The sequence below is a fragment of the Cavia porcellus genome, unplaced genomic scaffold, assembly GCF_034190915.1.
Source record: "Cavia porcellus strain 051 isolate PalLab524CR breed Dunkin Hartley unplaced genomic scaffold, mCavPor4.1 scaffold_28, whole genome shotgun sequence".
Lineage (NCBI taxonomy): Eukaryota > Metazoa > Chordata > Mammalia > Rodentia > Caviidae > Cavia > Cavia porcellus.
Genome location: NW_026947511.1, coordinates 19057756 through 19069955, shown reverse-complemented (window position 1 = coordinate 19069955; position 12200 = coordinate 19057756). Strand labels below are relative to the sequence as shown.

At 41.0% G+C, this 12200-nt stretch overlaps 1 protein-coding gene across 7 annotated transcripts in view; it reads left to right on the top strand.

Annotated features, from left to right (window-relative positions):
• Positions 1–12200, top strand: part of Fam13c (family with sequence similarity 13 member C) — a 108867-nt gene that overhangs the window by 68585 nt on the left and 28082 nt on the right. For 5 of the 7 annotated variants that reach the window (XM_013156706.3, XM_005005300.4, XM_005005298.4 and 2 more), the window contains one exon: positions 7683–7830. In XM_013156706.3, the coding sequence (XP_013012160.1) occupies positions 7683–7830 (148 nt within the window). The remainder of the gene's footprint in view (positions 1–7682; positions 7831–12200) is intronic. The other 2 variants (XM_005005299.4, XM_003473556.5) reach the window with 1 other exon arrangement.

Sequence of the window (12200 nt, the reverse complement as noted above, 5' to 3'; positions counted from 1 at the left end):
TCTGAATCAGCTTAGCAGGAAAGTAGGGAAGGCGAAATTGAGTACTCAGAAAGTATTCAATCTTAGATAAACAGTCCAAAAAAATAACTCTAGTAAATAATGACAAACTTTTTTATTTATTGGCTTTTGTTCTACACATTGTATTCAGATAAGAGAGGCATGGTTTCAGTGCTCATGGAGCTAGAAGAGAAAAAAAAAAGGTGAAGAGTCAATAAAATTACATATTGTAATGTGTTAGGAAGGCAATACCCGTGAACAGAAAAATTAGGGGGATCCTGTTTAGTTAGATAAGGAAGTCAGAATTGGCATGCTAATTTGATGAAAATTGGACCAGAAATGCTATAGATGAATAGGACCTGGGTGCCCGAAGAGCAAGGAGAGATAAATTAACAAATAGAAAGGAAAGGTTCTGTATGTTTGTGGGTGTGTGTATGTTGGGTATTAGTGGGAATTTATAATCTTGGAACATGAAAATGGATGCAGTAACAGTGGTAAGTAAGTGTTTGGGAGTCAGTTGTATCATCACTTTTGAGTAGATTTCCTATTTGATTTGTTTCATATCACTAAACAATATCTATATAGAGTTCTTGGAAAGATAAAGGGATGGGAGAGGGGCACTAAACCCCTTCAAAGAAACTACATGTGAGCTGTCCTTCCTCTGAAACCAGTGAACTGCAGACCAAAGCACTCGAAAATAGTTTTGAACCACTCAGCCTGTGTGGGTGTTCTCTATCCCAACTCAACTACAGTGGGACCTGAGTAATTGTAGAGGAGAGAAAATGAGTGTTTTCCAAAACTAGATACATATTCTCCATTACACAAAAAAGGAAAATTAGTATTTAGAAAACCACATCTAGGTTTCACAAACCTTTCTCTGACGTCTTTCTTATCCAGGTGAGATGGTTGGAGAAATAGAGGCAGTTGTAGTTTTTTGGAAGATCAACTGATCTTACTCAGTTTTCCTGCAGATTCTAGGCATTCATCTGTGCAGACCTCAGAAGCAGATCTGGGAAAGTATTAACAGGCTGGCCTTGAGTGATTTGCTGGAGGCAGCACTCCTGCAGGGAGTATGAATCCTATGAGCAAAGGGCTGACTTGAAAAAGCACTCTGATCACACAGAGTTACTGTTCTTCAGTAGAGGGGAGACATTCTTGCATTAAAGGTCACTGAATTGGGCATCATTGAGTAGTGAAAGTTTGACACTCCCTTTAGTCACCATTTCTTTCATTCATAGCTCTATGAAAATAGAAAGGGTAAATTGAAATCTCATAGGAAGGGGCCAACGTCAGTCTTATATCCTAGAGCATGGTACAGTTCTTTGCTCACTAAAATCCACCTGAGCATTGGAGCTGCACTGTGTTGTCGTGTCTGTGGGAGGGATATGAGTCCTGCCTGAGTAGTATGACTGTTCCTTGGTCATCAGGAAATGTATATCCTTTTATGGTCCCATCCCATGCAAGGTGTCCAAGACCACACCCTCTTTTTAAGTGGACTTATGAGTGTCTTGTTGTGAATGGCAGATTTTCCTTGGGTAATTGGGACAGTACAGGATTATGATAAGATGTGTTATTTTACCTTCTACTTGTAAATCTTTTTGTCTCTTGAGATCCTCATCTTTTCTCTCCTATTCCTTTAAACTTTGTTTTATCTAGTACCTTAGAGAGGGATAAACCAGCCATGCAAGTAGATCTCTGCTGATACTCAGCCACTTGCTCAGAGTAGTACAAGGAGGAAAATAGTTGAGACAGATGGAGAACAGCTGGTTAGTACTTGTAGCCATTGTAAGGTCACGGCAATATTCCTCACCCCCTACAGGAGTTCAGAAGACTGATTCTGAAGCTTAATGTAGTCTTACACAGTGAAATCCTGTTTCTTTCTGTGGCATGAATGCCGGCTTCACTTCTCAGACACTGTCCAAACATGTATATAGTGCTAGATTCTGTGCTGCATTCCTCAGTATATGTGTACCTTTGGTCTTTCCTGCAAATTGGAATGAGGTTTAGAAGTCATGGAGCCTGTGGTCCTTTCTGGTTTGGTAGAAGTGAGACCCTGGCAGGTGAAGAGAAGAGGTCAGAGTTGGTGTGGAATGCAGCCTCCCTACACAGTCAGAGCTCTTCTGAGAGGCCTCTGGGGTTTTCTGGTTCTTGTTTGACCAGCTCTGGGCCTGCAGTGTGTGCCACATGCTAGTGTGCTACATGTGGCATGTAGTGTCCCATGCCTGCCCTCATTCCAGTCACAAAGAAGCCCTCCCAGCAGGTGCCACTGTGAATGTTAGTTTTGCCTCTTTGTCCAGATGAAAGTTCAAGAGTTGGAATAGTCAGGATGTTAACCCAAAGTCAGGTGCATAGCAGAACCTACATCTGCTTTTGTTCCATGGGAACCTGAAAGCTGTGCCCTCTTTCACTTTGTAGAACAGACAAGAGCTCTTAAGAGTTATGGGTAGCATACATGAAGGTATGCTTATCTATTGTTCTTCAGAAAATAATTATTTCAAAATTATATAATATTTGCCATTTTCCCCACTTTTTAGTTAATGCCTTTAGGCACATTCACATTGCTGTGCAACCATCTCCACCATCTATCTCAAGATGGCTCTTAATTATATAAAATCAAAATTCTACTCCCATGAAACAGTAACTCCATATTTCCATTACCTCCAACCTTTGAGATCTACATTCTGCTCTCTGTCTTTAAGAATTTAATACTTCAAATATCTTACCTTCTCTTCTTCCTGGAAGTAAAGCAGTCATACTATACTATGAGGTCCCTAGGGGACCTCATTTAACTCTATCCACCTTGTTAAAGTTCCTGTCTCCGCATGCAGTTACACTGGAGGGTAGAGCTTGAACATATGAATGGTAGAATTGATATAAGGGAATGAAATTTCCAACCTACTAGATGTCCGGTATGAGTTTGTGTTCTCTAAAATTGAAGGACGAAGCCTCTGCCTGCCAAACATTGCCACCAGAAGGCCCCTTCCAGTGGGCAGCAAGCAGGTCCAGGGACACACAGTCAGGTAAGGCCTGAGCACCTGTAGGCCACCACTGGAGGCCCTTAGTTCTTTTGGGCAGTCATCACCCATGAGGAGAATCAGACAAACACACCGCTGGGTGCCTGCCACCATCGCAGGAATCCAAGTATAGACACACATGCTGAGAGAAGCAGTTAAACCTCCATGCACCCCTGATCATCAGGGAAGTCCCAGTGTGGCTGCCCAGGTCTGGAGAAGCCCACCCCATGCCCTGCTACCTCCTTATAAATCTGGTGTCAGAGGAAACCAGGTGTCTGTCCCATTCCCCTATACCTTAGAGGGACAGCCAATGTGGAAAGTGCCTGAGGCCCCACAGCCAGCTTGTTGGGAGAAACCCAGGTGAATGTCAAGATGAGAGCAAAAGGCAATCTCAGACCTCCAGCCAACACAGAACAAGTCTGGGAGACACAGTCATGGAAGAAAATGGAAGTTACACACATGAAATCTCCAAGAGGATAGCAACTGAAGTAATGAAACAACTTCATGAGACAGTATAATTAATTAAATCAGAAATAATGTCTCACGTAAAGGCAGAAATCACAAACATAATGAAAGAATTGCTCAGCATATCTAAAGAAAACATATAAAAAGGAGGAGCATAGGAAAATGATGGAAACCTTGAATGAATATAGAAGGAATCACAATGCAAGAAACAGACTCAAAGAGAGATCCAGGAAATTAAAAAGTCAATTGAAAATTGTCAAAACTGCTTGAAAGAGATTGAAGATAGACTTTCAAAACTTGAAGATAGAATTACAGCTAGTGATCATGGAAAAAAAAAGATCTCTTAAAAATAACAAAGAATTAGGAAATAACAATTAGGAAATAACAATTCAATGGCTGCAAGATGACACAAAGAAGCATAATTTAATAGTGATAGGTTAACACAAATGAAATTAAAAGGCTATGTATAGAAGTAATAGAAGAAAACTTCCCAAACACGGAAAAGGATCTGGTTTACAGAAAAGTGAAGCATACAGAACCAAAAGCCATAACCAAACTAAATCTACACCCAGACATATAATAATCAAGATCTCAGAAATTCAGCATAGGAACAGAATATTAAAAGCTGTTAGAGAAAAATAAACATATCACCTATGAAGGAAAACCAGTCAGAATCACAACAGACTTATTAACAAAATCATCAAGTCAAGAAGAGTTTGGAGTGAAGTGTTTCAAATCCTGAAAGAAAACAACTTCTAACCCATATTGATCTACCCTGCAAAACTATCTTTCAAAACTGATGGAAAAATAAGATACTTCCATAATAAAGAACAACTGAAGGAATTCATGACTACCAAACCAGCTTGCCCTATGGAGGATTCTAAAGCATATTCTAGAGAGAGACAAAGATGACCATGGTTCCAGGAACAGCAGCAGAGGAGGCTCACCAAACAAGACAGGCTATTGAATGACAGTGAAAAGTGGAGGGCCAACACCAGGAGGATAGCATGGCAGAGACAAACCAATGTGTGCTGGTTGTAACCATTAATGTAGATGGCCTTGATTCAGCAATAAAAAGAAACACGGAGAGTGGATCAATAAACAAGATCCATCAAGATACTGTATACAAGAAACATCTTTAACTGGAAAGGAAATTCATAGACTGAAAATAAAAGGAGAGAAAACAGTTGCTCCATGTGACAGGAGACCCAGAAATGTGGTGCCCTTGCTCCTTCTGCACCTCCTGTCAGTAACCTCTAGCTCTTGCTCCACACTCAGCTGCTGGGAAAACATCCCAGAAAAAAAGAGTAACTTAATGGATAAGAAAGATATGATATTTTCATACAGTGGAAAAGTTACCCAGCTCTAAAGTAGAATAATCTCGAGGTTCTTGTAGGTAAATGGATGCAACTGTTGGTCATGGGTTTCACCCATATGTTCATGGGTGAAATTTGGACTCATACAGGTGAATACTAGCATAAAAACAGACGTAGTTAGTAGGATCAAAAAACAAAATAGAGATTATCAAAGTGAAAGGGAAGAAACACTTAGGAAGTATAAAAGAAAATAAAATTGAATAACGAATTTCAGGATCAATGGAGGTTAAGAGAAAAATGTATTTATTGAGAGAAAGCTTTTGTCTGAGAGAAATAGAAGGGCTCCCAAGTGGGTTGCCAAAGATTCTGTCTTTTCTAGGGACTTTTATAGAGTAAAACCATGAGGTGGGAGGGGTCTAAGATGGGGAAAACATGGGAACCGGCAAGGCAGGTGGGCATGAGGTGGGATAGAACTATGGTCAACCAATAAGATTAATTGTTCAAGTAAAATTGAGCAAATTAGGGAACAAATTGGGAGGGAGTCTCATAGCAAGCAGGCAAACTTAAAGAGCAGTGACTCTTCCATAGGGCATTCAGATGGTGACTCCTGGCTTCCTCAAGGTATCCATACCTATTTAGAATATCAACTACTTTGTTTAAAGTGTAGTTACGATTGTTTTGCCTTTTGTGTTGAGATCTGGCCTTCTGTAGAGGCGTCTGTTTTCTGCAAGATTGCAAGGTGTCTGGTCCTCTCTATGCTGGCTCCTTGGAGGGTCTTCCCCTGTCTGACTGCCTATAATATTTTTTATCTAACTCAGCTGCCTATAACAGAGTGACAGAATTTAGTCCATGATGCACCTCCTGGCTGTTGAAATGCTATGCCTGTCAGTGTACAAATAATGGTCCATGTCCCCACTTTTAATTCTTTTGCATACATACTCAACAATGGAGTTGCTGAGTTACATAGTAATTCTCCTTTTAATATTTTCAGAGCCTGCCATGTGATCCTTCCATAGTAGCTGCAGTATAATCACATTCTCATGGCAGGTTTCTAAATCCTCGCTGTGGTTTTGTTTTTCAGAGGTCACTCTACATTTCTAGGCCCTACAGGGAAAAGCTTGCCTGAAATTGTTCTTCTTACCTGCCAGGTGGCTGGTTACTGTCTCATAAATCCTTCCAGAAATGTGGTGCCCTTGCTCCTTCTGCATCTCCTGTCAGTAACCTCTAGCTCTTGCTCCACACTCAGCTGCTGGGAAAACATCCCGGAGAGGAGGAGGATGCCATAAAATGTCCCCGTCTAGGGCAGGTACTGTATGGGAGCTGTGGCTTTCCAGCAGCAGCCTTTGAGGCCTGACAAAGTTTGTGTCAGATACTGCCCTGTCCAGGCACAGCAGAGGGGGAATCCTGAATTGACTATGATGCCTGCTGCTATCAGAATGGCTGAGCACAACAGATTTAAGACTGAGCTTTTAGAACTATAAGTTCACACATTACATCCACAGAGTAGATAAGAGGGTATGTGTATACATGCATGTGTGTGTGTGTTGGTACTGTGTGGGAGGGGGTTGGGCTATGATAGTAGATATTGTTATAGTAGATATTTAAGTGAGACAAGGTGTGAGGTTGCGGGTGGGGTAGAGATGTGTGTGTGTCTGGGGGGCAGGGCATGAAGAGGTGGGGGGTGGGTGTTAAGGTGCTGAGTATGTAGGAAGTATAGGTGGGAATGTAGGGCACTGAAAAATGGGTTGTACATGTGCAATAGAAGGAAGAGTGGTGGTTGGCATGAGTGTGTGGTAGGTAGAGCATGAGGATATGGTGTGTGTGTGTGTGTGTGTGTGTGTGTGTGTTCAGTAGGGCATGAGCGTGGAGGGAATGAGGTTGTCTGTGAAGTCGGGGCGGAGCTGTGAAGTAGGGTGCCGGTGTATGGGAAACGGGGTACGTACAGGGGAGAATGTGTACAGCAGAAGACAGTAGGAGAAGGACCACTTGTTCTGCTCCCTGTAAACACCTTAGTCAGAGCTGTTGCTGAGTGGATGGAGGAGCTTCTGACCCCTGCAGAGCTTTTCCACTATGAAGCAGCAGCACCCACCCCCAGGCTCAGGTATGACTCATTTTCACCTGGTTGGGGAAATCAATTTGCTGGGCATCTGCATCACGGCAGATAATGTGCGTCAGTCTGTATGACCTGTTCTTACTAAGAACATGGGAGAAATTTAAAATGAGTAATGAAGTGGGCAGGAGGTTGCATTGGGCTATGAAAGATTAACTGCTTCTCCCTCAGTGGCTAAGGGAGCGGGGCTGCTTCCCTTGATCTTGATACAAGGCAGCTGCAGCCATCCTAGTCCACGTGAGGAAAGTAACTTTAGGAGACAGACACACACAGCATGGCTCAGGGAGCCCACAAGCCCCTCCCAGATGCCAAGCAGCCTCTGCAGCAGTAACTCTTTGTGCACTGCGGCTTGCTGCAGTCTTTGCCTTGGAGGGACAGTAGCTTTTATGAATGGTAGCCTGGGAGGGGCCTAATGTCATCCGCTCCCGATGTCAGTGCAATGAATGAAGCACTTGCAAAGCGTAAAGCCTCGGCACTTGGAAAGCAGTTACCTTTTCAAGATTGGTCCTCCAGATGCAGGCGTCTCTCACTGATGAAATCACCGGTCCCATGTGTCACCGATAATCCATACATATTGGGATTTAAATGAGGCAGAAACTGAGACTGCATGTGGAATAATGCCCATCTGATACAGGCACAACCAGCTTCTCTGCAGAAGCAGCTGCAGGCAGGACCTTCTTCCTTGCCGGTGCTGGGGAAAGGTGCCAGTGGGAGCTGCAGACCACTGTTGTGTGCTCTGTATCTACTTTAGCTGGCCTGATGTTTTGCTTTTGCTGGCAGAATTCCTTGCTGAAACTTCAAGCCCTTGAATCTGAATTGTGCTCTACATTCTTGGCAAACCAGGAAGAAGCTGCCCAGGTGCACGAAGTCAAGGAACCTGCCCCGACGTCAAGCCAGAGTGTGCCGGCTGATGGAGCAGATTCTGCAGGTAGGAGGCAGGGCTCTGGGATGGCCCGTGTTGTACTCTCAAGATAGTTGAGCTTCTTGCTGTTTCATTGTCCACCTGCACCCTTAAGGGAAATGATGCAGTGTAAGGGAAAGCTCAAGTGTAGCCCAGGGGGAGCCAGAATGGAGTAGGAGGAATTAGGATTTGCTCTAGCAGACCTCTCTGCCTGGGGTCAAAAGTAGCACTTCTGTAAATGAGTGTCAGGTGAAAGCACCTGTCACAACTTCTTGTCTTTAATTTTCCTATTCATTCCCCTCAACAAAGGAGGGGTGCGTTATTCTGTATCCCTGGATCTACATACTCTGTGCTCTCTTGAAAGTCGTGATATTTCTGAGGTGTTGAGGGATAAGGGAGTTTCAGCAGTGTTACTTACTGCCTGTAAGAGGATCCACCAATACTGACTGGGAAAGGAGAGGTGAGTGCTCCACGGCTGTCTCATTGTGATCCTGTATCTTTATTCTGTCTGTTTATTTTTACACTTATTTCCATATCAAAATGTAAAATGCAAGTCTGCTTTATGTCAATTCCTCTACTTGTAATCCTAGGGATGGTAGATTAACAAACAGAGGCGAATTATTACCTCCAGTAAGATTTAGAGAGGAACGAAACACTAATTTAAATGAGTAGAAATGAGAGTGAAGCTTACGTGTTTTAATACCACTTGATCAGAGGCTTGCAGGATTCTTTCTGGATAAATAAGCTTAGATGAGTTTACTTCATGAGGGGTTCCTGTCTCTAGGAGTTGAAGAGATTTTAAAAGGTAATTTTTTTTTTTTTTGCAGTACCATTAGCAATAATACATTAAGACATTGCTGTTCAAATCAGTGCTAGGTGGTCCAAGCCAACAAAATGATCATCTCCAGTGTTGGAATGTATACTTTTAATAATAGTGGTTAACAGGAGCTACTAAGGTACTCTTACAATTTAAAACTTTCAATGATCCAGACCTTTTAGCCACTTTCTCTCTATTATATTAAATCCTTAAAGTGGCCTCTGAAGTACTCCTCTTAGTAAAGACTCAGGCCTAGCATATCAATGCTGGTAAGTGGTAACTTAGTTCTGTGTTGATACACACTGTTGGTCAGTTGGCAGGCCCTGCTGCTTGAAGAGCTCTCCTGCTCTGTTAGCCACTATGTTTGGAGATGCAAGGAAAATTGGGCAGTAAAATAGGCAAGGATTTGAGAAGTTAGATTGTTAGATTGCAGCCTTTTTCTTCCCCCAACCCCATATTCTACTACTTCCAAAAAAATAACACACCTAAAGAAGTCCTAAAGAACACCTAAAGAAGTCTCAAGCCAAATAAAAATTAACTCGAGTTACCTGATGTTTTTGGTTAGCTGTGTAAGTATCTAGAAAAGTGTTTGATATTTGCTGTATGTTGTGTATAGATTTGTTTTCTCTTTTTAAAATTAATAAAATCATGACTTTTAATACCAAATATTAAGGATAGCTTTGCATTTTCTCATTCTGAATGGATAGAATTTTGAACAAGTTTATTAATATTTCCTGTAAAATAGAAATAAATATTGTGCTTACTATTGGGTTTTATGCTCATGCAAAGAATCTAGAAATATATTCTAAGTGTCAGATTATAGAATTTGGCAGAAAGGTTTTTACAGAGGAGGCTTGTGGATTAGATGCTCAATTTAACAAACTGAATAAATATGAACCTAGAATATAAGGCTCTAAAACATCTAGAATATTAGATGTTTTCAGTGACAGTCTCTTTGTTTGGCAGGGACATGTCAGAATGACACATTTGTAAAACGCTTTCATGATTTACATTATGGGATGGTTTGGTCTCACTGGCTTCTAAGAGTTTACTTTCATAAAGATTCCATACATTTTCTAACCCATGTGTCACTCAGAAGAAAGAAATTTATTCCCAAATCAGCAGTTCTTAACCTGAGGCTTCTAAATGGATTTCTTAAGTGATCTCTGAGTATATTGGCACTGGAGATTTTTCTTTTCCTTTTTTTTTGGCGAGGCGGGGAGTCCCTAGTGAGATGATGATGACTGCATAAGATTAGCATAGATGGCCTTAAACCCATAAAAGATTATAGTAATTTGAATACAATTTTGTCTTTCTTAAAGTGTAGTATTTAGCTCTGAGTTTTAGGTGTATATAATCAGTTGTTAATTGTTGAGGCCATAACAAAGACAAAAGTTCACAAGACAAAAGTTCACAAAGTGATTTTTACAACGGTATCTGGGTATAATACACTACCAACTAACTGTTAATGGCAAACATTCATAAAGACAAACTTATGTCACTTAAATAGGCTTGAAACTCACTTAAGATATAATTAAGGCATGGCGTATGTACAGTTAATTAACTTTTCCATGGATGTCTGGAATAATGGTCGAAGCAAAGTTTAGTAAACTATATGTTTTAAGATCAAAATATTGAACCTTAATTTGAGTTTATGAGTTGCAAAGTTCTTTCTCACAACTCTGTCCTGTGTCAGTCCTCTATGGACATTGTCTTCTCAGTAGTGTTCTAGAACTTTCTTCATGTCATAATCACCAGGAAGATTTTTCAAAATGGATGTTCTCAGGCTTGTCTTAGATGATCTGAAGAAGAAGTCCTAGAATCTGTACAGTTCATAACAAGTAGACCCCAATACTTGAGATTGTTTAAGTGGAGTGTCTTAAATTAGTCAAGTTCTCTGTTACCATGCTTTATCTCAGTTTCGTCAATGAGAAGCTCACAGACTGTATGGCACTTATCACTCAGGATCTGGGGCCGGTTGGCTCCACCTACTTACTTCAGGAAGTAAAATGTGCTTATGCATCATATCCACACCCTGAAACTATGTGTGATGGAGACCTGGATGGGAGATGGAGACAAACAAACGTTTGATGGATATAGTGGCTATTAGGAAAAGCAATGGAGGGAGAACCAAATGAAAATAGCTTGTGGACTTTATCCAAGGTTGACAAGGTGACCTGGTTAACCCAAAACGGTCACATTTGTAGTACATAGAATACCACCTGATGAGAAATTCTCAGAGCCAATTAATGAAGACAGTTTACTAGGTTTTTAGGTTGTAAAGCACATAATATGAAACAGAAACTGTTATGAACTGAGTCCTGTGTTCCCTCAAAATTCAGATGTTGAAATCTAATTCTCAATGTGATACTACTTAGAGCTATAACCTTGGGAAGATAATTAAGTCGTGAGAATGGAACTCTTGTGAAGAGAATTAGTGTCCTGTAAGAAGGGTTAGCTTGGTCTCTTTCTAACATCAGAGGATAGAAGTCAGTCAACCATCTGGAAGCTGGAAGTGGGCCCTCGCCGGAATCCGACTAAGCTGTACCCTCACCTCAAAATTCCAGCATCCAGAGTTGTAAAAAATAAATTTCTCCTGCTTATAAGCCCCTCGTTTTGTGGTGAATTGTTGCAACGACTCAGTCTGACTCAGATAGAAACCCACAAAATAGCTAGGTTCAAAAATCTTGCAGATGCATCAATAGCTGTTATAGCAGAAGTAAATATTTTCTCTGTGGCATTAGTAAATATCTCTTCCATGTAATTGAACAGGAAATGGAATGAGTATTATCTTTGTAATGGCCTGTCATTTTTGAATGTACGGGACTGTTTAACATCCCGCATGGCTGAGCATAACCCTGTTGTGTCTCACCATGGATGATCAATGGTGTGTGGAAGCTTTAGCAAAAATTCATCAGAAATAACTGGGGATCTATTACAAGAAATACTGGTTCTGAAGCGACACTTAGTTAAATTTTTTACACTTGATTTCTCAGATAAAATTTTCCATTTGGGCAAGGCTGTATATTGGTAGTCAGTTTTCCCATTTCTAGGACAAAATACCCAACACCCATGACTTAAAGCAAGAGCTTATTTCTATTTTCAGTTTCAGTGGATTCATGAATCCATGACTGGTTGACTCCATGGCAGAAACCTCATGGCAGAATGGCATAGTGAGGAAATCAGTTCACAGCACTGTGGCCAGGAAGCAGAGAAAGTAAAAGGTTGTGACAATGAACCTGCTCTCCAGGTCACACCTCCTGTGACCTCTCTCCCCTTTCTTATTAGGCCCCACCTTTGAATATGAGGCTGTTGAGAGACATTTTATATTTACGCTATAACAAATATTAGTGTAATATGCAGTCTATAATTATCCTCATAAAGAATTCTACATAACCTGTAAGTTTATTCCTAATGTTGATTTGAGGTAAGGCAAAGCCAGAAGGAATTTAACCTTCTCTCTCATATTTCAAGACACTTTCCACTTGACCACGAGTTTGCAGTTAGAGTGATTGCTAAATTTATGGGTGTGTACTTACTACCTTAAAATGTAAAATTAAGATTTAGAGATGAAGCCTGA